Genomic DNA, 25,791 nt, shown 5'->3' on the forward strand with positions numbered 1-25,791 from the left:
AGCAACTGTTAATTGTTTGTGGCATGAAATGAAATTTTAGGGTAAGGTAGGCTTCAAAAGTACCTAATCCAAAGACTCTTAGTTCAGTAGAATGACTTGCATCAAGGAATGCAAACGGCTTTGATTTAGAAGTTTCACTACTCTCTTGCATCCCACCTCCTTAACCTTAGTGGGCACCACAGTCTGTAAGCATTTTGGTATCAAGTTTCTCAATACAGAAACCTGAGAACAACACTACGACTAAAACATCACTGCATGGTCTGCTCCTGACAGAGATAAAACAATGACAAAAAGCATCTCTCCCCTGTTTCCCCTGTCCCACTTCTTTTTAGAGACAGGTCAGACCAGGAAACAAAATTCACTCAGTACACTGAAAAGATCCGAGTTCTTCTGAAGACCATGGAAAAAGCTGGTGCCCATAGCACTGCCACAGGATGTCAGATTTTAAATGTAAGCAATGAAGGAAATCAACGTTTCCAATGTCTGTGCATTAAAACTGGGGCACAAAGAAGAAAGGGTACTTACAATATAGCAGGGTTCACAGTAGGCTTTCTTCTCCACTGCATAGAAAGGCTGTCCCCTCAGCTTGTTGTTGCACTTCATGCAGGTGAAACACTCCACATGGAAGACCTGATCCATGGCCGTGCAGCCTGTGCCTTCTCCAACAACATTCTCCCCACAGCGGGCACAGCGGCCTGTCACCAAAGGGAAAGGACATGAGTCACAGCAAGCTCCTGGTCCCAGCTGCAAAGAAGGCCCTTCCACATACCTGTGCTGCACAGTGGGGAAGGGGGACACAGCAGCTTAGACAACAGAGAAGCCATTTGTCCGTTGTTAGCAAAGATCCAGTGACACTGTAAGGCACTCTGGTGCTGGCCCCTATGAAAACATCCAAAAAGGATGGAAACTGGCTCCAAAGACTGCACTGGTATCAGTTCTGCTGCTGCTAGCCCCTGTTCACTGTAAGGCATTTGAGCCCCAGATACAAACCACTCAGCTATTATCTAATCCAGCTATATAGTCATCCTCAGCTCCTCAGTTAGAGGAGATACACCTGTGCCTACAGCCTTGCCTTCACATGAAAGCCTTTTGTGGTAGGATGCCTCATAAAGCTGCCTGGTGGCAGTACAATTGCTACCATTTAAAGAGTAGTTTTTGCTTGTACAGCTTAAACCAATTCTCTCAATGGAGCCAATTACTTTTTTTTCTGTTTGAAGATTAATACGGATTAAGATATTGTGTCTATTTAAAGCACATTATTCCTATGATCCTTCAAGAAAAGTGTATCAGAAGCTGCAAGTAAAGACTCTTAGTACAGACAAGCCTTAAGAGCTCTGTTTCTTTCTGAAAAAGGTCCCTAATGTCACATACAAATGCATAACAAAGAATCTGCAGACACACATACACGTACAAAAGGCTTCCTGCCTTGTTCAGATTGTTGTTAAAAATGTTATGTGACAGACAGGTTTAAAGTGAAGACCAAATTTTGTTAGACATTTTTCTAGGAACACTGTGGTGCACAAATGATGGAAGAGGTGGGTGGAAGGCACACCTTTGCCATTTTTCTCTGTCATTCAAGTTCTAGGAAATGGAGATGGCCCACACAGGTCTGGTGGCATTACCCAAAAAGCAGTGTTGCAAACGGAAGGTATTAAGGACAACGTCAGCTTCATTGCCCCACTCAAAATTATATTCTCCAGTTTCAGAGCAACAGTGGTGTCCCCAGTCTTGGAGCCCTGCACATCCTGAGGCCTCTGTGAGTGGAGTGGTGTTGTCACTGAGGGTGGGCAAGAGGGGAAGGGAAGCAAAAGCTGAGGTACAAGCAGGAGAGCAGACAGTTCGATACAGAATAATTAATAAATGCATATACAAATAATATATATCTGATAATAATTAAATAATCCAGTAATGATACAATATTCTTTCCTACCACAGCCTGTGTTTATGGGCCTTTTCAAGAAAATATTGCACAACTTCCTAGAGGACTTGGACATGGCATCCCAAGAGCAGGGCTGCTGTCCTTGTGCAGTGCAGTGTATATGTCCCTGCATTCACAACTTCTTTCCTGCCTGTCCCAGACTCCAGTAAGCTATGTTCAGGCAACAAAGCATGTAAGCTACTTTTGGATCCCTCAGGATGTGGGAAGATGATACATATATACACATTTGAGATATATTAGGAAAGCTTGGAAAAGAACCCAGATAGTTATAATTTTCTACAACGGCATAACTGTAGTTGGCTTTATACAGGACAGATAGTTCCTGACACAAACAGCTCCCAGTCTGAGCAATGTGGAGGGAGAGAGAAGTCACTAGACAAATCCAGACAACCCTGGAAAGCCTCCCAAAAGAAATGAATAATGCTGTATATGAACTTAACTGTCTTTAGCATTTGTTATTAGTATTTTGACTGACAGTGTTGTGCTTTAATTACTCCATTGTAACACTTCTAGTGAGGAAACATTTCTAGTGAGGACTCTTTTTTTATGAGCAGAGGAGGAACACAGGTTTCCCAGCACGGTGGGGAGGCTACAGAGCATGGGGAAAGAATGGAAAAAAACCATGAAGACTAGGAAGCAAAAAAACCCAAACCCACTGGAGAGAATCACAGGAGCAGCACTGCACTGGAAAGGAGGAGGAAGACACCTACTGTGTGCACCACAGGAGCTGCATGTACCACGGGACAGCACCGCTCAGTCCTGTGTGTGGACAAGACGGAGCATGCTCCAGGGCCTTCTCCAAACGTCTCGTGTAGCTGGGCTGTAATACGAAGAGACGTCTGGGGAGCAGTTAATATCTCTATGTATAAAACATGAAATTGAAAGCCATTAGTGTATTACTTTACACAGTGTTTTTCCAGAGGGAATATTCCGCTGAAGAATTTATTTTCCCTAGTGTGCCATTCTGTGATCATCCGGTATTATTTTTATGAGGCATTTGGACATGGAATAATGTAGTGTCTATGCAAACACTTCTCAGCTTTCTTTGTTAACATCTGAGCAGAACATGTGGGAATCTTTCCTTCCCCTCCTCCTCTTTTCACATTCATAATTTAGCCAACTCTTGTATACTTCAGCATTTATCTTCCTCTTTGACCAAGGCATCTCTCCATTTGCTGAAGAAGCTGTCTACATGTAGACCATCCTTCTGGCTGTATTTTAGGCCAAGAGACCTGGGTCTGTTTCCTAACCCAATAAGTACTCTTGTAATCTCTGACAAGTCACTCAGTCCCTTTGTACCTCTGTCCTCTCTTTCAGCAAAGGGTATAAAGACATCTTCCCTGTCTCCCAAAGGTGCCCTGAGGCTACATTCCTCCATAGCCCTGAGGCATTTCCCAGCTACACTTCTGGTGGTCAGATACAAACCAGAGAGGAGCACAACACAAGTCTTGGCCAACTTCTCACCTTTAAGTTGGTTTCTTTAGGCTTTCCTTCCTCTTTCTGGGTTTTTCTACAGAAGATTCCCATTCAGGCAGTGACAGACTTGACCTGTCTACATTTATGAGAAGTTCAGTTTCTGCTATTAAGTACACAGACAGAAATACTCCTGTAAACTCTTGCACAGGAAAGCTTAAAGAAAGCTTCCTTTTTAACCAGTTTATATGCAAATTATAACACTGTGGCCTTAAGCAAACTATGTTTTTCATGAGACATGGCCACTCCAGTGAGAATCAAAACACAAGCTCTGTGCCTAGCAATTCTCCCAACTGACTCACTCATCCAAAAGGTAAAAGCAAATAAGCCAAAATATTCGAATCTGGGAGCTTACAGTTAGGTACTGGATCCATGTAAAAGTATGTGGGCAAATACACAACCGATCTGGCTCACAGTGATGTGACCAATGGAGACTGCACTTCCTCCAGACCTTGGTGCAATCTGGGAACTCACAAGACTCTGCAAAAGCTGGTCTCTTCTCCCAGCTCCTGCATCTTTCTCTAGTTGAAAAGGGCTCTTAGTTTCAAGTGTTGGTGAGGGAGGAATTGACAAGTAAACAGGCACATGCACACAGGCAGCACTATTGCACAAGCCTCATTTCCTTAGAAAACCAGAAAAACCCCACTAAAAACAAAGAATCTATCATTAAGTCTGATAAAAACAAAACAAAGGTCTGCTTTTCCTGCCTGCCAGTTACCAACAGCGAAGGTATTTGTGGTTGGGCTCACCACAATTAAGTGCCCACACATGTTCCCCATTTTAATATTTTCACACTGACTGAAATAACCCAGTCCGTTGTGTGGAGAATACCCATTGGTGAACACAGAACAAGTTGCACTGCTTATTGGGAAAGAAGTAGCAAAGGCAAAGTTTGCAAGACTCAAGAACAAACAGATTGCACAAAAAAAGATTACACAAATAATCTAAGAGAAAAATAGCAGGCAGCGTATTACAGTAGAAACATAGAACAACGTGACCCATTTGCTTCCCACAGAGACAAACAGCACTTAGAAGGCAGCTAAAAGACAAAGGACAAAATTAGCACTAAACTGTATGAAGATGAAACTACGTAATTTCGACATTCTTCTTTTGCCCCTTCAGCCCTTTTTACATCCTTTTTCAAGATCATTTCAGCAAAACTAGAAGGTGATACATTGGCAGAAAGCCTGGGAGACCAAAGCCCTCTATTTTCCCATGAAAGGTTCATAACCTGGGCTGTGCCATGACTGTCTTTCAGCAATGCCCAGCTGCCCAGCTGTCTTACCTTGGTGGGACATAGAAAAGTGTCCACCAGGGCTGAAAATGCCATCATTAGGGAGTGGATCACATGGAAACACTCAAACAGCTGAAAGAATACATCAGCTACTATACTTTATTCTGAAACACCCTCATTTTCTGTCTTCTGTTGTGTAAAATATTTGAAATATTGTGAATCTGAAGGAAAAAGGGGAAGGGAGGAGAGGAGCTCATATTGCACATGATGCCATGTTCTAACTTCTTGTTATTTTATTACTATTATTACATGGTTTTTTGCCTATACCACCACAGATGATGGAACAGTCCCATTGTGCTGGGTATTGCAAAAACAGAGAATTCAAAGGAGTGTCCAACTGCAGGAGTTTACAGTATAATACAAGCAACAACAACCGGGTAGTGGTAGGAAATAGAAGGATGCAATCAGACAAAAACAGTCAGCAAGGAAAACTGTGATCTCAGCACTCTAAGTGTTTTATTATTGACAAGGAGCCTGTAGACAGCCCAGCAAAGGAAAAGGTTAAGGGAGAATTTGAAAGAGGACCCGGAGGGAGTTTAAAGGAAGTTTAATGGGATACTTCTGAGGCAAGGACAAAGACAGCACAAAAGGGAATGTGTAAGTGCTTGAAGACTGAACATAGACACCTTCAGATAGAAAGGATGAGTTGGTATGTCACTAGAGAACACTAGAGGAAAAAGGATGGTAATACGTCATTACAGGTCACGCAGGTAAAGACATGAAGCTTCTGTTCGATACCATGCAGAAATGAACTCAGAGGAGAGATGTTTAGGAATTGGAGTTGATAATCCTTGTGGGTCCCTTACAACTCAGGATATTCTAGAATTCTATGATTAAAAGGCAGGAATGATCTGGCCTAAGTTACAAGCTAGAGAGTTATTTCTGCAGCTAGTTGAACATGAACAAGGAGAAACCGCAGTTTTTGAATAGGATGTTGCAGAGATTCAAGGTCACTGGACTTGGATGCAGACTTTATCTGTGAAGATGAATAGAAAAGGCCATAAGCATAGCTGTTACTAAGGGAAGAGTTTTAAGATTTGTCCAGAAACTGGGCATGATCTTGAGATGATGAATTAGATACAAGGTGTCCAACCTTATCTCAGCCATGCATCAGTTTTAAATGTCAGATTAAGAATGTAAGGCAATCAGACAAACATCCACAATTGAAGACAGATGTTGGACTAGGTACATGCCATACTAACGCTTATGGCATTATATTCTCATGGCAATCAACACTGGAGCCAAAGACAGAGTTAATGTAACTCCATCCAGCTTGCTTGAGATGCTCCTGCTTGCACATCCAAAAACTGAATTAGCCTTTTTTAGGCTACAACGTTATTTGTTTGTCGTACCTACTTAGACACTAAGCCATCAGGGGCAATGACTGTCTCTTGCTATGTGATGTACAGTGCCTAACACAGACAATCCAGGCAATAACTACAGATGCCAAGAGTAAATAAAGCAGAGAGAAAATGTGGAAACCTCTCTACAAACAGTTAAAATTCATGAATGCAAAGCATGCATTCTATGTAGAGAAGAGATATGGGATAATTTTCTGATAAAAGCATCAAAGTAGGAAGGTTCTGCACTTGCTGGAAAGTGGGGAAAAAACATTGATATCCCAAAAAACTGCATGATGGAAAAAACTGTTTCCCACCTAACTGTAAGTGTGGGAATGTACCACAAGGTCATATCCTCAGTGCCTATCAATTACCCAACTTCCCTTGATCAGCTAAGTGTATTCTGTGGTACTCACTGCAGCCCTGATACACAATGTAAGAAAGAACTAGAAAAATACAGCATGCTGCCATTACAAAACTGTACCAAGAATATTTTTAAAATACATAAACACATTGAACAAAATATCTCACTAAAAGTTCCCCTGGCAGCCTCAATACACCCAGTATTTCCGCTGCGTTATTTTTCTAATCATCTCTGTTTAAAGTTCGCCAGCGAATGCATTTTAGAGATTCATGACACATTCTGCTTTTGGATGGCTTTGAATCAGCTGGCAGTAAATGTGGAAAAATCATTATTCCTAATGAAGAAATATTGATGACAAAACAGCATTTCGAGGACAACGTTGACCATAAGTCAACAATGCAACAAGACTTTCTTCTCTCTCCCTCCTCTTTTCCAGTGACTTTTATCCAAGGATTTTCAAGCGTTTCCCAAGCACGTGGAATTCCTTAGGACACCTATGTCAGACAGCACAATTCTTTCATTTTAAAGGAATGCATGAGCAGAAATTTTTCTATTAGGATAACAGTGTTAACAGCAGACCTCAACCGCCAGTACACCTTAATTGAGTTAAGTCTCATGATAAGAGCTTCTGCCAACTCTGAAGAACCGAACAGGTCCTGTGTTCTCTAACCAAGGGAATAAAACAGGAACCTCTGATTCACAAGGGAGGATTTATTCCCTTTCTGCAGAGTATGGCAGGTATGTGTCTGTGATTATGCTAGAGATGCATTGGAGATATTTGTCTCAGAATGATTCTGACACTGGTACTGGGGAAACCCAAAGGTATTATTCTTGCGTTCCTTATCTACCTCTTTTTTGCTTTTGAACTCAGACTTTTCACTGAGTGGGAAGCCCTTGGCAATGGTTTATTGTGCCAGGATCCAAGCTTGAAGTATCATCATTTGACAGGAGCAGGCTGTATGCATCAGTTGTCTTACACAGCCTTTGGACATGAGACAGATCAATCTTAATTCCCTCTTCTTCAGTAGATGTCAGAAAACAGAACCTTTCACAGTAAACAGAGCTTCATGCTGCAATGTGTGCCTGAAACACTTCATAAATTAAATCCAAGGCCGTGATTTAATTACTATGTCCTGGTTATTCTGCTTTAACTGTGTTGCACTTGTACTCCAGATGTACAGGTCCCTGCAGTGACCTACTTGTCACTTGTACTGTATGGCACTGTGCAGTAGCTGCAGTCTTCATGTTGTTTGCATCCCTTTCCTCTGACCACAATACAAATTCATATTCTCACTTTGCTTGGCTGCAAATCTGACACATTCTCGGTATGCCCCAGAGGTCCCATTCCACACCACACAGCAAATGCACTGCAACTGTGCAGGCTCACTCTGCCAACACTTTACTGTACCTTTTCAAACACTTCTCTGTGCTGCTCATCACAAGTTTACTGTCCCAGGTGACCACTAGCCCCTATGGTGAATCTTTCCAACACCCTGGGAAAGGTAAAGGACTAGTAGGACACCCAACATGCAGGTGGGGAACTTGAGACCTACATAGATTTAATAACTCTCCAAGGGTCACACAAGAAGTTAATGATGGAGCCAGGAATTGAAACTGTAGCTTCTCAATCCCAGTCTAGTTTCTTTAACCACAAGATCATCTCTGAAATGGCTTGATGGTGAGAATGTCTTGTGGCATGAAAACTTCTCCATTTCAAAGGGAGCTTGCAGTACCAGTCCTGCTGGAATCCTCCCCACAGGAGGAGGAATGTGATTCCTGTGCAGACCACACCATCGCTCTCTGGCAGCCTGGTTGTGCTGTGTAACAACTGAGCATGCAGAGTTTTGTGCCTCTGCTACTCTCCTCTCTTTAATGACACAGAAGAAAAGGCTTCCTTCAACATCTGTGTGGTGATGATTCTTTACACATATACATCACCCTTTCCTCAACTCTGTGGGACAACAGAGACAATTTAGTTTGTTTCTGATATAAAGAAGAAAACAACAAGAGGTACCTTCCTAAATTATTGCAATCACAAACATAAAGGTTTGGAAAGAAGTACTCCTGATTTTCCCACAAAGCTATAAAAATTCAAGTTGAACAGGACCTTGAGAAGTCACGGAAACTATCTTACTGCCTCAAATGCAGGATCAACTGTCTCTACAGCATTCTTGATAGATACTTGCTAAACCTGTTCCCAAGAACCTTCAGCAGCAGAGATTTCACCAACCACTTGGACAAAAAATCTCAGCGAGTACCTAACTGTACCACGAGTCAGCCTTTCTGCCATCCAACCCCAATGTCCCTCTCAGCAAACTAAGCCAATGCCTTTTTACTCTATTCACAATAGACATGAAGAACACAGACAGGCTTGGTTTTACCTACACCAGTTGTACAGGACCGAATGAAAGATGCCCCCCCCGCAGACAAGTGTGACTGTGAGCCCCATACATCGATGAGGTACCAGTCCCTTACTTGGGTGATCTGCAGTGAGTGTGCCAGCCCAGTGGGGGTCAGTGATGCTCTACAGTATTTAAGGTCCCAGATACGTTTTTTGCAGCATGCTTTGCTATTTGTTGTTGTTGTTGTTGTTACATTGTGTCAACTTTTTGGCACGTGTTTTACCATGTGCGAACGGGTTGAAAAAGAGCCTCCCTAACATCTGGAGACAAAAGAAAGGGGGTGAAAAAAAAGAATGCGAGAGAGGAAACATTCCTCCCTTTGCTAATTGATCAAGGAAATGCAAGGGAGAGAGTAAAATGTACTCTATTTCCTTTACAAATGTTTCCTTTAATGCTGATGAAAGTTGCCAAATGAGAGAGGCTACAGTTGTGTATCCACTCAGAGCCCCAGCTCGGAAGCGATGAGCAAGCTGTTCTCAGACAGGGCACGGCGGATTGTCCCTGGAAGCCACAGCAATTCCTCCTCCACCCCATCTCCCCCGGGTTCTCCAACACTGCCAACAGGGTGCCATGTCCCCTGTTGTGTCCTGGGCACTCCCTGCTATCTGCTTCCCTTCTCTACTGTTCCCAGCCTGGGCTGAATACTAGGCATGGATATGTAGCTTTAAGTTGCAAGTATAAAGCTGGATGTAAAGAAGTAACATAATTATTTTTTTTTTTTAATTAAAAACGTATTTGTGTTTGGGGATAAGACTCTCAAAGCACTGATTTCCATAAAAAACCCCAGCCAACAAACAGCTAACTAAGGAGTGAAATCATATATAGTAAGTTGAACAAAGAAGTGATGTGGAAACCTCTTTATTTTTTTTTCCCCAAAATAAAAATGGGGCAAAATTTAAAAAGGCTGTGAGAAAGCAGAACTTTCCCATGCTTTCAAAAGCTGAGAAACCTTTCATTTTACTTCCATAGGAAAATGAGAGTCCTTAAAACAAAAATTACTTTTCTCCTTGGAACATATCCCTAATCTTGATATCTTATTTTTCACTGAGATGTTACCCATCCACGGCATCTAGGGAACAACCTTGGCAGCTCTGCATTAAAGCCACAATTATGGTGAAGCTATCAGCTAAGTTCTAATGGGGCTGGCAGGAAACCTCTCTCTGAGCAACTTACCCTCAAGCTGATTCTGTGGGGTTTTGCCCCTCCCAGGAAGGACTTCAGTGAGGAAAACAGTCGCTGTCACAGCTCGAGATCAGACAAATTTTGGCAGTTCTGGTGATCCCAACAGCAACAACCACTGAGCCAGGTCCCTTTGCACTTACACTTGCAAAGCCATGTTGCATGATAAACCCTGGACAGTGGAAATACCAAATCTATGACAGCACACAAGGTGAGCAACCATGCTTATCTGAAAGCTCCTGCAGGGAAGGGCAGGATAGGAGGCACAAAACACTCCTCCATCCACCCTCATCAGGGGCAATGGGCAGGGGGGCATTACCTGGGCTATCCCCTGGCCTCCTGAGCTTGCTCTGTAATACCGCACCAGGATTTCAGGATCTTTTCTTGGAAAGCCACAAAAAATACCTTGCAATTACTGGGAGGGTCAGTGGCAGAAGCCTTGGCCAGCAGCTATGAGGGGGCAGCTCTCACCAGCCCATCTGGGTCCTCTCGCAGGTGTCTCTCCGAGCGTGCAGTCCCAGCCTGCCCCCTCCACTGACTCAGATTAGATTTGCTGGTAGAGCAGTGGAGGGTAGTTTCAGGGGCTGCTGCACCTGACCCCGTACATAAGTGTGGCTGTAAAACAGCAGATCTGGAAGCCAGAGGAGCTGGTCTCCTCAGATGGTGTTCATTATGCAACGGTTCATGCACCTTCTCCCACCCTCTCCCTCACATGGGGAGGACCAGCGACCAGCTGCCCACAGAGTCATGCTGATCAGTGCAAGCACACTGTAAACACAGACCACATAATCCTTAGCTCTTGCTTTTTTAAGAGCTGAACTGAGAGTGCAGTCAGAAGGGACCAGCTAAGACACACTGACATGGACAGCAGCAGCCTTTACGTCTAGGTCAAAAATGAGTTGTCTTTTACTGCATTCCCAAAGGACTACAGTTAGGTTTGCCACTTGCAGCATGAAAGCAGTCTCAGGGAGTCCAAACAATGGGGCACAGCTCTGTGGTGTTAGGTGTGGAACAAAGACACAGGAAACAATGTCCCCTTTCCCAAAGACTTCCATTTCCAACTGTGTCCATGTTGCACAAAGGCACTAAAACCATTTCTGTCTCCCTGCCCAGCCAATCCATTTCATAAGCCCAGGACAGGCGCCATCAGTGTGTTCACCAGACTCAAGTCCAGCCAAAAATCACATCCGCTGCTGGGCATGAATGACTCAATTCACTCTTCCATACCCTGGCTGTGCTCCAACTGGTATTCGGCAGCTTGTCTCTGCCTCCTGGCATCACTGGGAGGGTGGTGGCATAAAGTGATTTTTACCAACGGCTCTGTTCAGTGGTGAAGGTGAAAATGCCTGAGTAATGGCAAAGTTTTGATGCTTTCTGTGTCATTGGCTCCGGCCTACCACCCTGGCATGCCTCCTGCATGCTTGCCTGGGGAAAAACGTCTAACAAAAACTAAAAACTAAGGAGAGAATCTGTCTCCCCACTGCCAAAAGTGAAAAAAAAAGAGGGGGGGGGAAGAAAGGCTGCATCCATCAAAGAGTAGAGTCCTAACAAATGGCAGCTCTCATGGGCTCAACAAGTTTGAGGATTGGGGTTTTCAAAGGTGTCTGGCTGCATTAGAAGAAGATGTCACACCAAATTTCAACCAGCACCTCATTTATTTAAGATCTTTTGAAAACCCTGCCTTTCACAATCCGGCCCCAGCCCAAGGCTTCCTTGCTGTTTTGAAACATGTGCTGTCTGCGTGTTGACAGCAGACCTGCCATAAATCACATCCCTCAGGCACTGGAAACCACCTCACCTTTATGCTGAGCATCCACTGTCCCTTGCAATGAATTCCATCATTCCAAATTTCTCAGCAGCTGGAATTAACAAACACTGCTTTTTTCTCATTAAAGCAACCTACTGGACAGAGGTTTCCTTCTTCACCCCCAAATCTGAGACTTTTCCAATCAGGTACGAGGTCCAATATTTGTTTACTCTCTTGGACAAGTAACAGGAACTTTACAACCTGGGATGGAGAAGCACTCGGATCCAGCAGGGGACATACAACATTTGTTCCTATTCAGGATGACCACACATGCCATGACCTTAAATTGTGGTATTGGTATTGAGAGTAAAAGTATTTTTAAAATATCATTTGATGCTTGTGACACCATATTTGTTAGACTGATGTAACTAAGTGGTAATTATAATTCTGTTCATCCTTTGGGTCATGGGACCTGCTTCTGGACTGGACAGAAACTAATACTGATACCTCTCTAATTTCAAAACTACCTCCCTGTGGCACATGCTTCATCTGGAGTCCATGACAGAGCACTACGATATCAAGTATCCATAGATCATTATTCTCACTTGATAGTCACATTCTTAAAGCTTGCTGGAAAAGGAGATTAAAGTTTTCCTGCTTGGTCTCTATTACAAGTGAATTAGTATAAAATATGGGATTCATATTTATAACAATCATTATTTTATTTAAAGAAAGTATGTGGAAAATCCATCTGCACAATTGCATGTGTCACTCTCACACATCCTACAGATTTTGATTCAAAATTAGTAAGGCTTAAAAAAATAATAAGTTAAAAAAACCTCACACCGTAAAGACAAGCTCTTCAGTGGCCCAAAGACCGATCTGTTTGAGATGGTGGTTTAGACTCTAGGGCCTATTGGCTAACAATAGCAGACATGAGAATTGTGGGTACTGATCCATATTTGTCATCATACAGACTGTCCCAACATTTAATCTTAAGTCCTCTGTGAGAAGGCTCTGATGTTGACCAACATCTACACAGGCTCACTCAAAGTATTACTCTTCACACTTTTAAGATGGAAGGTTCTTCCTAAATTGCCTTCCATGTAAAAGGCACCAATCCCTGTCTCCTGAATTATTCACAGAATTCCTGACCCGAAAATTTTGTGCTGATGGAAACTGGAACCCCCAAATCCTTCTCTCCTCTGCCAGTCCAGTGTCCTTGGGCAGGCATTAGAAAAGGCCATCAGCAGCAGGGATTGTAAGGGTTTGCCAAAAATTTCAGTGTGGAAAAACATCCTGAACATGCTGTACTAGTGACAGCAACCTCTGTATGAGAAAGCTGGCAAATCATTGTGCTCTGAACTTTCAGGTGCTATTTCCTTACATGCATGGGAGTTCACTGTGAAAATAGTAGGTGTATCTAATCCTCATTAAGCACTTTGGTATGACAGTAGGAAAACTGATGGACTTGTTTACATGTGATAACAGAATCATTTGAAATCCACCAGACCTCCAAATTTAGATCTGAGGTACATGTAGAGACACTCAGTTTATCCCAAGACTGATTTTAGCTGATGTACTCAGTCAACTTCAAGTGGTTTTGAATTTATATGACCAAACCCAGAAAGCCAATGCTGGTTTAAGTCAGTTGGTTTCTGTTTGCACATAAAATTACACAACTTTATTCTGTTGACAAAGTCAAATGTATGGGTAGGTCAGGGAAGCTATTATTCACACCCCAGCATTGGAAGCAGTGTGGGAGAATTTTGTCCCAGGGAAAGGCTACAACTTACAAAAGCCTTCAAAACATTAACTGCAGCAAACTGAGACTCAATGCAACTGAGACTTCAAATGTTTTGGAAATAGCTTTTACTGTTTTCCATTGCTCTAAGCATCCCCTTGGCAGTCTCTGCACAAATGAGGACCTATGAAGCAAAATGCAGTATGTAGCTTGTGGGAAGTATACAACCCATGTTCTAGACTAGATGACTTCAGAAAAGCTTCAGATTCAAGTCCAAATGTGTTAGAACACCTGCAAAAAAGTCTGAATTCCAGTACTGTTTCATGAGAAAATCAAAGCAACCTCTACATAACAAAAAAGGTAGAGACTGGCATTTTGTAAACCTCAGACTTACGAACTTCTTTTCATGCAATGAGCCCTGTCTGAGGTATTAAGGGTCACTGTGGAATATTCCTGTCTAAGAGTGACACAAAATTAGTAAATTGCTGTGGGGAAACAACATTAATATATCATTTTACAGTGTAATTTCTCCTGGATATTGTTTTGTTCTCCCCTGTCCCCAGAGCACAAGCATGAAGCCACTGCACACACTGATCTCCTTAAAGTTTAGGCAATATTTACTCAGCCAGACCTCTAGCCAAACTGATGTCACTTGGAGCATATTCTAGTTAACATACACCTATTGAGATGTGTACCACTATGTATCACAATTACTTGTCCTCCTGAACAGCTGCAATTTTCCTAGGCCAGAACAGCTCTTGTAATCAGGTATTTGCTGGATGCACACCATTCCTACTTGCTGCCTAACAGCTGTTACTTTATCATGACTTTGGTCATTTACAAAGGACTAAAGGCCACAGGTCAGGTACCTTGTCTTCCCTCCTTAAATAAAAGAAAGTTGTGCTGCAAATGGCAATAGGCAGCACTGTGTGTGAACACTTGCAATTGTACGAAACAGAAGAAGGCAGAATCTGGCAGACTTGAAACAGCTTAGTTATGGCTCCTTATCCTACTGTAATCAGAGCAAAGAAATAACAGAAAAATCACCAAGATCCCAAGACTAATTGGCTTTCTATGATTTTTTTGTGTAAAAGACCAAGCCACACTTGGGTCAATGGGCCTTAAGAACAAAACCCTTTACTCACGTCCTGGCATGACCAGGGCTACCTTAGGGCACAGATCTGCAACCCCAGAACAACAAGGTCCCTCTCCCCTATGTATGGGGGTGGCTTCTTTTTCAAATGTCTACCTCTGACACTCCTGCTGAGGTTCCTGAAACTTGTGTTATCTGTGCAGTTTTTCATCTAAACCCTCAAAACCTGAAAGTATGTGTCTCTCTCCTATGTGAGTGAATGGAGCAGTTTCCATTCCTCACTCAGTTTAGAGACAGCAGTGCAGAAAAAGACCAAAAGAGTTTTAAATGACAAGCTTTCACTAGGAGCTGGCCGTATAACTGACACAGACCTTCTGGCTCTCCTCAGCCGCCCTTCTGAAGGAGGGATACCATGGAGATGGCAATGCACCAGCTGTGCACATCTGCAATGCACATGCTCCACTTTCTTCACCTTTTGAATTCTGCCTGCAAAAAAACAGTAGGAATAAATCTGACCATAAGCAACTGCATTTTTGGTCCCCTCCTCTTCTTGTTGCCCTCCATGGAAATTGTGTACACATAAAATAAGAGGCTATGGTTGCTTTAGCATCAGTAGTGGCCTAATGAAATACAGAAACACAGCACACTGAAGCCTATGCCTATGCTTTGCCATTTTATCTTTAGAAGAAGATGATGTTTTTAGGCATATACAGAAAAATGATAGAATATTTAAAAATGTCCCACTCAAATATCCACTGTTGGAGCCAGTCCTGTCCTTCAAGCACACACACTAGATTTGCCAGTGAGGGAGACAGTCACACTTCACAAGACCATGTAAGCATGGAAAGCTGGATCAGTTGATGCAAGATGCTGAGATGGAGAAGGGGAAAGAAAGGAACACCATTAGAATCCAGGGTCCAAGTAGTATCCTGCACTATATATATATATGTACACACACACATGTTTGTATGTGCATTTTAGGATTCTCACTGACTTCAGCCATGGGACAGAAATGAGAAGCAGCTGTCCAGCTAGTGGAGATGACAACAAGAACATATGACCAGAATTAGCTCCACGTTGGCAATGATGATCACTAGGACTTTCCTGTCCAGGAGACATGGCTGCATATGACAGTTTTCTGCACAGAATAAAGGTCCCGCATTAGAGTCCCTCCTAAATGTCTCCTTCCAGCTCAGCCAGACACAGTTCCTTAGCTCATGTGATCACAAAAAACCTCTGCATTAAAAAGAATGTAAAGTCAGTCTTGTCCTGTCCCAGACATGTATCAACACAAGCAAAAATTCAAGGTAAAGGGCTTCAGGCTTTCTGCAGGTTTTTGTATTTTTGAAAGTCGCATGCTGAAATCACTTGCTTTTCAAGGCAAGCACATAATGAAGAAATAGAGACATTTTAAAAGCTGAGTTTTTTTCAAGTGTAATTTTAAGTGACAACAAAAGTCACTAAAACCCCACAAAAACTTTCTCTACTTCCAACCTGCACTCACAAAGACTGCTGCTGTCCGGTCTGCCCCTGACAACACAGACAGAATCAGAATATGCACTGAGCAGATAGGAAGTTATTAACCTCTCAAGACATCGTCTGGAACTAGAATGTGTTGAGGAAATGGTATATTAAAGTTGAACACTGATGCTAACAGAACACAGCCTGATTCACAGCTTTAAACAAACAGTTGACCATGGCTGGCACAGTAATTAGGAAGGATTTATGAGAGAGTATCATTCACATCCCACATCCAATTGTCTGTCTTTAGCAGTGGGCAATGTCTTTGGCTGTGAAAGATGGTTGCACCCACACCTCTAAATTCTCTATGAAGGGGTCTGCTATTGCCAGGGTGTTTTACTGAACCACTCTGTTGGGAGATAAATTTTGTCAACTGTCAAAACCCATATAACCTACCTGTGGTGTCACCTTTTGACCCTAATGCTGTGAACAGAGTTGTTCAGGGGTTTGGCTCTTAACTCACACTTCCAGAGATAACTAATCCTACGTCTGTGTGCATGTCTCTGCAGACACACAAATAAAAAAAAAGAAAATTAGCAAGTTCATAAATGAAAGCTGCTGACAAGGTATCAGATGTGGTCTTCCATCTCCAGTTTGCAGCCACAGTGACCCTATTGCTACTGAAGTTTTCCATTTCCCCCAGTGGGGCTGGCTCAGGCAGGGCCATGGGACAGGCACAGTGTGCTTGCACTCTCTCCTATTCAGCTGACAAAGTCCCTGCTGGCACAGTCCAGGCAGGTGACATCTCAACTGCAGGTTTCACAAATCACAACAGGTTTACTCTCAGCTGCTGGTAACATCCCCAATGTCTGCCAGGGCTGGCTTCTCATGATCTGCTTACCAGCTTGGGATGACAGTCTCTTGCCTTTTGAGCACCAGTTGTGACCTTGGGCTGTAACCAGAGATGTGGAAACTGTGTTCAGGTCTAATATGACATGATGAAGAGCAAAGTGCATTTGGAGACATAAAAACAGTGTAGCTTACTAAAATCAGCAGGAAAGTTTGGCTACTTTTGATTATTTTCATTCTTTTAATCCTCCCCTATTTTTTTGCACCACTGAGAAACACTCTGTATTGATTATGCTGACATTGACAGCAGAGCTGGAATTTTTTTTTCCACATCTCAGATGAGAAAGTGAGTTATGATTCATCTCACAGAATCTGAGTCAAAGCAATTCCTTACAAAAAAGAAAAAAAAACCAAATAGTTTTGATGCATTTCCACCAGAAGAGAAGAGGCTGAAGAACCCTCAGCAAATGAGGCAGTCCTGTTTAATTCTTCTTTTTACCATATTTTGCTCTCAGATAAAATCCAGCTTTTCCCCCCACTGAAAGTAACTCATTTTGAGTTAATGACATTCAAAATATCCTCAAAAGCCACTGGCAAAAGAGAAACCGCCCTATCAAAAAAGACAGCAAGAGAAAAATGCCATCAAAAGAAGAAATAACAAAAGCCACACCCCCGTGGAACGGTGATTGCTAGACTGGAAAGTAACAGATTACTATGGTGAATTAGCAATTTTCCTAATAGCCTTGAACTATCTAAATGTTGAAGTGCGATAACATTAGTGGGTACATTACATTAACAGCAGTTAAAGTTACCCAGTGTGGTCCTGGAGCACTTTCTCCTCCTCCTTTCTTATTTTCACAGCCTTGTTATTAACCCTGGAAAAAAGGGCTTGTGCTTTGTATGCTGGGAAGAGCCTTCACACTGCTTGTGATTTCTCATCAAACAAGGCTCACAAGTCCATTTTTGGCTGATTTCCTCATAAAATAAAGAATATGGCCACAGCTTTGGGTAAGGCACAAAACTTGAAGGAATTCTAGGCTCAATTCCCACATTGCTACTGGATCTCGGCATGACTCTGGGTGACTCATCTAAACTGTGCCAGTCAGCCCCTCGTTTGTAAATTAAGGATGGTAATTTCCTGGTCCTTGCCATATTTTCAGTTTTGGAGCTCTGAGGGATGCCTACTGTTTCCTACTCCATGTTTAATTTGCACATAGTACAGCATGACCACAGCCTTGCTGTCAGGCCTTGGATGTTACTGCAGCACAATGAGCCATAAATACAACACGGAAGCAAACTGCAAATTTAGTCCATTCAGCTTCAAACAACAGGTGGGCTGCTCTCAGTTTTAAAAAGCAAAAAAAGGCTTCATTTATGCCAGATCATGTACATAACTAACTCAAATCAAAGAGAAATGAAACTGTTTTGATGTTAGTGGGACAAAGATTTCTCCAGGACTGCATGGCTGGAAGGATTTCAAACTCCAGCTCCAAAACCTAATGCTTGTACCTCACTCCAGAACTCAGCCACAAGTCATGACAAAAAAAGAATGTCGAGGCTTAAAACACTCCAAAGCTCCATCTGAAGTGAAAATTATTTCTATAACACAACAGCCCAGAAAAACATTCTCACTCATTCACAGATACACATACATACATCCCCTCTTAAAATACCTGTACATGAGAATTTATTGTTTATGATATGGATGGAGACTCCTGGTTTCAGTCCTCTCAGTAAAACAGATCTAACGGAGGAGTGGGAGAACCAACCTTCTTCATCCTACATGCCCTAGATAAAAAGTCTGCCTTCAGCTCCTGGCCTTGTCAAGGAGATTCCCAACCAGGGATCCTCCAGGTACCACAAGTTATGGTTTCTAGTCAAGTGATGATATACCCACAGAGAACCCCCCTGAGACCAGCTCATTTCATGTGGGGCAGGAAAACTGCCAGAAGGTAGGTCCCATTTTTGCTTGTTAATGATCTGAGTTAGCTACAGACTAATGACCTGCAGCCAAAGACTTAATGGCTCATTATCAATTCTTCAGCCATTTCGGTCTGTGGAGAGTTTACTTTGGGCATGTAAGCTTACCATGAACAAGCTGGATTGTCTTTAAACTGCTTCTCAAATTAAGGGAGAAATATTTGTTTTGTTTTCATGTAGGACTACTAATTTTGGTGGGGTTGGCTAATAGCCTTATCATTGTCCAAGATATTTGCTGAGAGAGGCTGAGCTTTCCTATCCATTTGTAAGTTCCTAGCACACTAAGGGCCCTATCACAACAAAAGAAGTATTTACCACCCTCACAGATTATTTAGCTTTCCATGGCTATGGTTTTTTTTAAACATGCTGTAGGATCCTTTAGAATATAGCTGTACTTTAGAAAGACACATCCCTGATACTCATTATCACATTTCACTCCTCTTTAAAGACAGCAGGAAATTGTCAGCTTTTATTTACTGACTTCTGGGACAAAATTCCACTCATGGTCTAAACCCCATCTCTCACAGCATACACATGATCATGGAAATCCCTTTGATAAAGTTCTACCTTGGTATTCTGAACTTATTCTCCACTAGGTAATTTCTGTATCAAGTTAGCTCTGTTCAGAAGTAAAAATATGTCTAGGTTTACTGTCAGCAATTCAAGTTAAATCAGGGACTTAAAAACACAGAGGAAGCCATGCTGCTTGCTACCTGTTCCAGCTGGGATTTTATCACCTACAGTAATTTTGGTTTTGATGCAAGATTTGGACCCCATCTGTGAAGCAGTGCTGCTGTCTGAAGAGACTCTGCTGCAGAAACACTCACGATGCAAAGTCTTAACCACTCTTGTGTGGATAAGAAGAGGAAAAAGGGAAAGTAAGCATCCTGCCTCCTGGCACATGTGGGTACCAGGTGCTCAGGGTTTACAGAAGTTCAGCTTTCCCTCATTCCTGACTGCTACATCAGCTGGATCTTCATTAAGAGATGTGCACTAAAGCCTTTATAAGGCTAAGATCCCTGGCACAAAAAGATCTTTTCCCACAATTACTACAGAGTAGAATGTGGATTAGATCTACAGAAGGAAGAATCAAACTTTTGCATGCATCTACAGTCTTTCAAATGCTTGAAAAGCAACTCAGTGCACCTCACAGCTGCTTGCCTTTCTCATGGCCAGACATAAATGCCTGTAGATATGGTATATTTTGCACTCCGACCTCTCATTGGCCTCATGTTTGTCTCTTCTTACTTTGGAACTGTGGGCCAAAATTCACCCTCTAGGCTGCATTGAGATTATCCTTATAAATTTTCCCTCCACACTCTACCTGCATGTGCTGTGCAAGGATGCCCGCAAGAACAGGACTCCCTGAAAGGAAGCTAGAGGCAGGTGGCAAGTACTAACAGAAGTGAAATTGAAGAAACAGGCTCTGAAAGCCATTTACCAAGGCAATTAAAGCCTCTGGGGAGCAGAGGGAGGGTGACTCCCCTTGCGGCAGGCCACAAGAGGCTGCTGGAGGTTATGGTGCCGCACTATGACCTTCCTCAGCACAGGTTGCTCCTAGACATTGTAGCCTCTGTATAAATGCAGGCACATGGCTTGAACATCAAAAATAATGACTTGAACCACAATGGAGAAAAGGATCCCTGTTATATGTCTGCTCTTCCTGCTTTTCTGAGCAGTTATGTAAGAGAAAATGACTGTCAGCTCATCAGCCGTTGAAAATCTGACCTGCTGTTTTCTGACCCAGATGTTGCTCACATGAAGACATACACTATCTTGCATCAGAACCCCTGTCTTTAAACAAAAGACATGATGACACATCACATTGCATGGCAGAATTATGAGGCAATTATGCTTTAATAATAATGTTATGCTTTATTTAATGACAACCTTTTCAGAACAGATCTAGGAGTTCAGGCAAAATATGACAACTTTCAGTTTCTTTTTATGATGGTAATTCAAATGAACCCAGGAGGCTACCTGTACCTCTTAGAGGTTACAAATACACCTGACCAAGACTGAGATGCAATGCAGACCATGTTCAGTTTAGAGACCCTAGAATGGTTCAGCGCACAGAGCCAAGTCAAAAGAAACAAAGACACCATGAACTGAAGAAGTTGTACCTGGACAATCTAGGGTGCCTCCTCATCTGAAGCTTCTACAACTCTACCACACTCTATCCCATACATTACCTGGACTGCCACACGCTAACCCATGTCCTGCTGCTCAAGAAGTAAAATTAGGGAATGCATTCAACACTGTTTGGACACCAGGTCTCTTGTCCTAGTGAAGGACTTTCAGCTTATGGATGGAAGCCTAATGGAGATGCAAAGACACTTTACAGATTCAGTAGGATGCCACTTATTATTCTTTAATCTTAACTGTGACATGGCATCTCAAAGAAGCACTGGAGACGAAGGCTTCTCCACAGGAGGCACTGCTGCTGTTAATCACCTCCTGAAAACTGGGTGAAAAGGGAAAAAATGAGGTTTAGGTAAAATCATCTGCCACAGGTCTCACAAGAGGTCAGGATGAGGAGCAGAAAAGAAAATCAAGCATTGTGCTTGTTGGCCTTGCTCCTCATCCCAACTCTGCACCACCTCTTGCCTTGTCAAAGTCTGGGGATACGGAAAATACGCATAAGAAAACTACATATCCTGAATTATCGGTTCTGAGATAAATCAAGGTCCCTTTATTGCACAAACTGAGTATTTCCAACAGGACTATTTTAGCATCTCTCTTCTCCCCAAGTGCATCCCTATAGCACACTGGAACTACAAAAGGAGACTGCTATATTATCCAATACATAAAACTGGTGGTTCCTTTGGTAGCTCTGAGCTATGATAAAATACCAGTGAGAGTTTCTTCCCACCAGTCAGAGAAACTCTGCTGTGAGGAGTGACTCAGCTGGGACATAGTCCAGAAGGCAACAGGAGATGAGGGGCCCCAGTGGCACTTTTCCAGTCTTAATCAGCACTGTCTGCATGGTGATATAGACTGATAAGCTGCCAGAAGTCATTTCTTTCTATGAGACTTGAAACAGTGGTCCAGAACAGTTGTGATCTTTGTGTGAGTGTATTTTGTCGGGTTTTTTTAAAATGCAAAATCAAGGGCTGTAATTTCCCATGGCGGCCAACAAACAATTTTGGTAGTTTCATTCTAATCTCCTCTAAGTATCCATTTCTCCTCCCTCAACCTTAACCAATTTCCACTCCACAAAGTATTATTTTTTTCACAAATCAGACATGCCTGTCTACAATAGCACATTTATCAACAGGGAGAGCTGTGATAGAGAGAAACTATCCCTACTGCACAGTGCATAACACATTTGGGAATCCTTTCTAATAAAAAGGGATTTGATTAAAGACAGCCAACTACCACAGATCAGCAACTGAGTCAGTAGTAAAGAAGGAAGAGCAGCTTACACTTAAAAGATTTCAATTTGCTGACCTGCCAAGGACTTCCCAGAAGTCACTCCATACTCCAAGAACCTACAGGAGGGTAGAAGGGGACATACATCAAGGATTGGGGTGCTTAGACTTACTGCAGTAGTGTGGCCTTAACAAAATTAAGTTAGGTAGAATACTCAATATGCAAGTTTAGCTCCTGAAAATTTACAGTGGCATTTTTTAAATTATTATGTTTACTAATCATACTTCCATGTTTAAGCACTACCTTGCCAATGGCAGCCAGAATATTTCCCAGTGACTGGATCGTGCTGCTGTGATAAGTCTAGGCAATACACAGCTGTCAACTGTGATCTTGCTGCTCCAAAGCGTGTCTCCAGCATGCTGCTCCTGGCTCCCACCACGCACTCCGGCTTCCCAGGAAGGCAGTGTGATCCATGCCTTGCTGCCAGCTGTGTGTGCTTGCATGAGCCAACACTGCTTCAAACAGCTCCTCCAACCCTAAGACCAATTTCAGTAATTTCCACCCAGGGAAGCTGCAGAGAGGTGCAGCGAGCAGAGGCTGGAGGGAAGCGCCGGCTGGCCTGCTCCTGAGCTCGGCTCACTTGGTGTGCCAGCAGTACCTGCCAGCATTTCCAGGGCAAAGACAACTTCAGTGACTCCTGGCCTTCTTCCCTCCCAAGGAACCTCTACTATGTCCACTGTTGGGCAGATTCTGCTGACTCCAGAATCAAGATGGCTTGACTGAAAACCAGAGATATAGAAAGTGAAATTGCAGAAGGAAAATGGTTACAGAAAAGATCCCAGAGGGCGGGCCAAGTAAAATGACCTTTCTCCAGCCTGACAGTTCAAATGTAATTATTTCAACAAATTATTTTCATGACTTAATATAACGCCTTGCAGCTTTCTAGCAAGGTTAATTAGATTCCTCAATTCAAAACCTATCTGCACTTAACCAACTTTTAATATGCTGAAATCCAGTTTTCTAAATTCAAACTAATAAAAGTGATTAGCTGACAGCTATCTGCTATGCTACAATTACCATGGCATTTAGACCTCAGGCATAAGATATTTAATGCAAATCAGAGTCAATGTCTCTGCCCATTTGTCCTGTTTCTGATTATTTGATCAATGTGCCATATGAATCCTGTACAGTCCACACTACCATGCTGAACAAATAAAGCACAAGGGCAGAGATACTGTTCAAGACAGTTAACCAAAGTTGAAAGACTCTTTTTTACTTCCCACACTTAATTTGTTCTTTCCACATGAGCATGAAGTTACTGAATGGCACTGGCTGACAGCTCAAGTAGAGATGGATATTTAATTCTGACATAGCCAGAATTAGTACAAAACTCTCGGCCTGCACTGCCACATCAAAAGGCTTCATCCACTTTGACTTCAGGAGCTTGGGCTGGAACTAACCTGGGAGGATGAGGGTAGCCTACCTCTTTGTATCCAATCATAAAAAGCAGTTGTGCTCCTGCACTATCTATCTTGTTAGGTAGATTATGCTCCCAAATGTCTGTGTGAGGCATAGCATGTTTAGAAGGCTGAATAGATGATCAGGTCAACACATGGTTCTTCTGCACATCAGGGATGCCAAGGCTGGACATTGCGTCAGAGATGAATTTCAGTAGCATACACTCAGTGCAATTAGAAAATTAATCAAGTGCAGTTTGTAATTACACATCACCCGCATAAGGTAGGACTAACGCTTGATTTTCATCCTCCACCTTGCATCACGCATGATTATTCAATCTTTGATCATGCCACCACTTAAACACTGGCAAAACTTCTGAATGCTCTGAAGCCTCCTTTCCATTTTCTTGTCTCCTGCTGAATTAAGAGCTATTGCCATGGCATTGGTCTGACCTTCCACTTGATAGCCAAATTGATGACCTAACACTGAGAGACTTTATGTTCCAACTGTTTGAGCTATGGATCCCTTCTAGATGAAGAAAATTTGATGTACTACCCTCTGAAAAACAGTAGAGCCATCTTAGTCATACAATATTAGTCTGCAAAATTTGAGCTTTTCAGCTTCATAACTACAAGTGCTAAGCAAAACTAAAGCTTCACTTCAGCAAGCAATTTCCAAGCTGTGAGGAAAATTAATCACTAGAACAGCTTATCAGGGTAGGTGGTTGACTCACCATTGCTCGAAGTCTTTAAGATAAGATTAGATTTCTTTTTTTTTCAAGTCATGATTCAATCATGTTTCTGGGACAAACTGAGAGTAAGACATTAGGCAGTATAATGGCAAGGTCCCTTCTGACCTTGGAGCCTGTGCATCTCCAAGTTCTTTGTTCACCTGACTACCTTCTTGGGCTAAAAGGAAAACTGGATGGGCTCTGGTCCATCAACGAACTCCTGCCACACAATTCTGCATTAAGAAAATTCTGTAATCAAATCTCATGCTTCAGGACTTCAGCCATTTGACTGAAGGGAGTAGGAAAGAAGTTTCTCCCTCTTGTCTTCCCAGCTAATGGCTAAATGTTATGTTTATTTGGTTGTTGCTTTGTGTTTAAAACACCACAGAGTGAACCCAAATGGCTATGGGCAGAGATGAAGTTAAATGCAGCAACACCAAAAATGCTCTCTGGCTATTCTCTATTAGTCACTCCTGCTCACACCTCAGATCAGTGATAGTCATCAACTCTGATGACTACCAGTGCTGACAGAGAAGACATTTTGGTTACAAGGGTGGAGACCACAGAAGACAGAAAGTACTGCTGGAGAATGGGGACTGGTATCAAGCCCATCTAAAAGGGCAACGTTTGTTTGATGAGAACATCTTAACCTGCTCATGTTAACAGATTCTTGCCACTGGCAAGATCCTTGGACCCATCTGCTTTTGGATTAAACAAAAGCACAAAAGTTTCTTTAAGCCAGAAGTGTTTTGGTCCACCCAAACTCTATAGCAAATAGACCTAGTGGGCAATCTAAATGAAGTTTTTAAGAAATTATGAAATAAAGGAAGATAAAGACCACAAAATGGTCTACCCCAGGCTTTAACTCTATGAACTGCAGCAGTTTGTTTCCTGACAAAACTATTACCCAGGAAATTAAATATATAGTCAGATGCATCAAATGTGCCCAGGACTCTTGACTATAATGCACAGTTCAGAGACTGTATCACCTGTGTATCATATAAAGGCAAGATACATATTCTATACCTATAGATGCCTAGGATAATTCCGTTCTATACTGCTTAAGAAGGAAATTAGAATCACAGTTATCTTTTTTCCAGGCAAGGAAGACAACATGGTTATGAATGAATCAGTTCACATTTGTCTTGCTTGTACTTGTTGGACCCAGTTCTGGGTTAACCAGTTCCCATGTATAACCAACCCAATTGCCTCAAAATGAATTTTCTTTTAATCTATGCAGCACACAGAAAATGGAAATCCATGCCTTAGAAGCAGAACACATTTACACTGCCAGGTTTTTTGCAGCTGCAATGAGAAGAGAGGGGGCAGGCGGGCAAGACAGTGCACCACACCTGAGTTCAGATAG

The 25,791-nt window shown here is 42.5% G+C and overlaps 1 protein-coding gene across 12 annotated transcripts in view; it reads right to left on the reverse strand.

Moving 5' to 3' along the window:
- The window catches only part of LPP (LIM domain containing preferred translocation partner in lipoma), a 425,132-nt gene that overhangs the window by 55,933 nt on the left and 343,408 nt on the right, over positions 1-25,791 (reverse strand). For all 12 annotated transcript variants that reach the window (XM_071566772.1, XM_071566774.1, XM_071566769.1 and 9 more), the window contains one exon: positions 526-695. In XM_071566772.1, the coding sequence (XP_071422873.1) occupies positions 526-695 (170 nt within the window). The remainder of the gene's footprint in view (positions 1-525; positions 696-25,791) is intronic.

Source organism: Pithys albifrons, chromosome 11 (assembly GCF_047495875.1).
Source record: "Pithys albifrons albifrons isolate INPA30051 chromosome 11, PitAlb_v1, whole genome shotgun sequence".
In the NCBI taxonomy this organism is placed as follows: domain Eukaryota; kingdom Metazoa; phylum Chordata; class Aves; order Passeriformes; family Thamnophilidae; genus Pithys; species Pithys albifrons.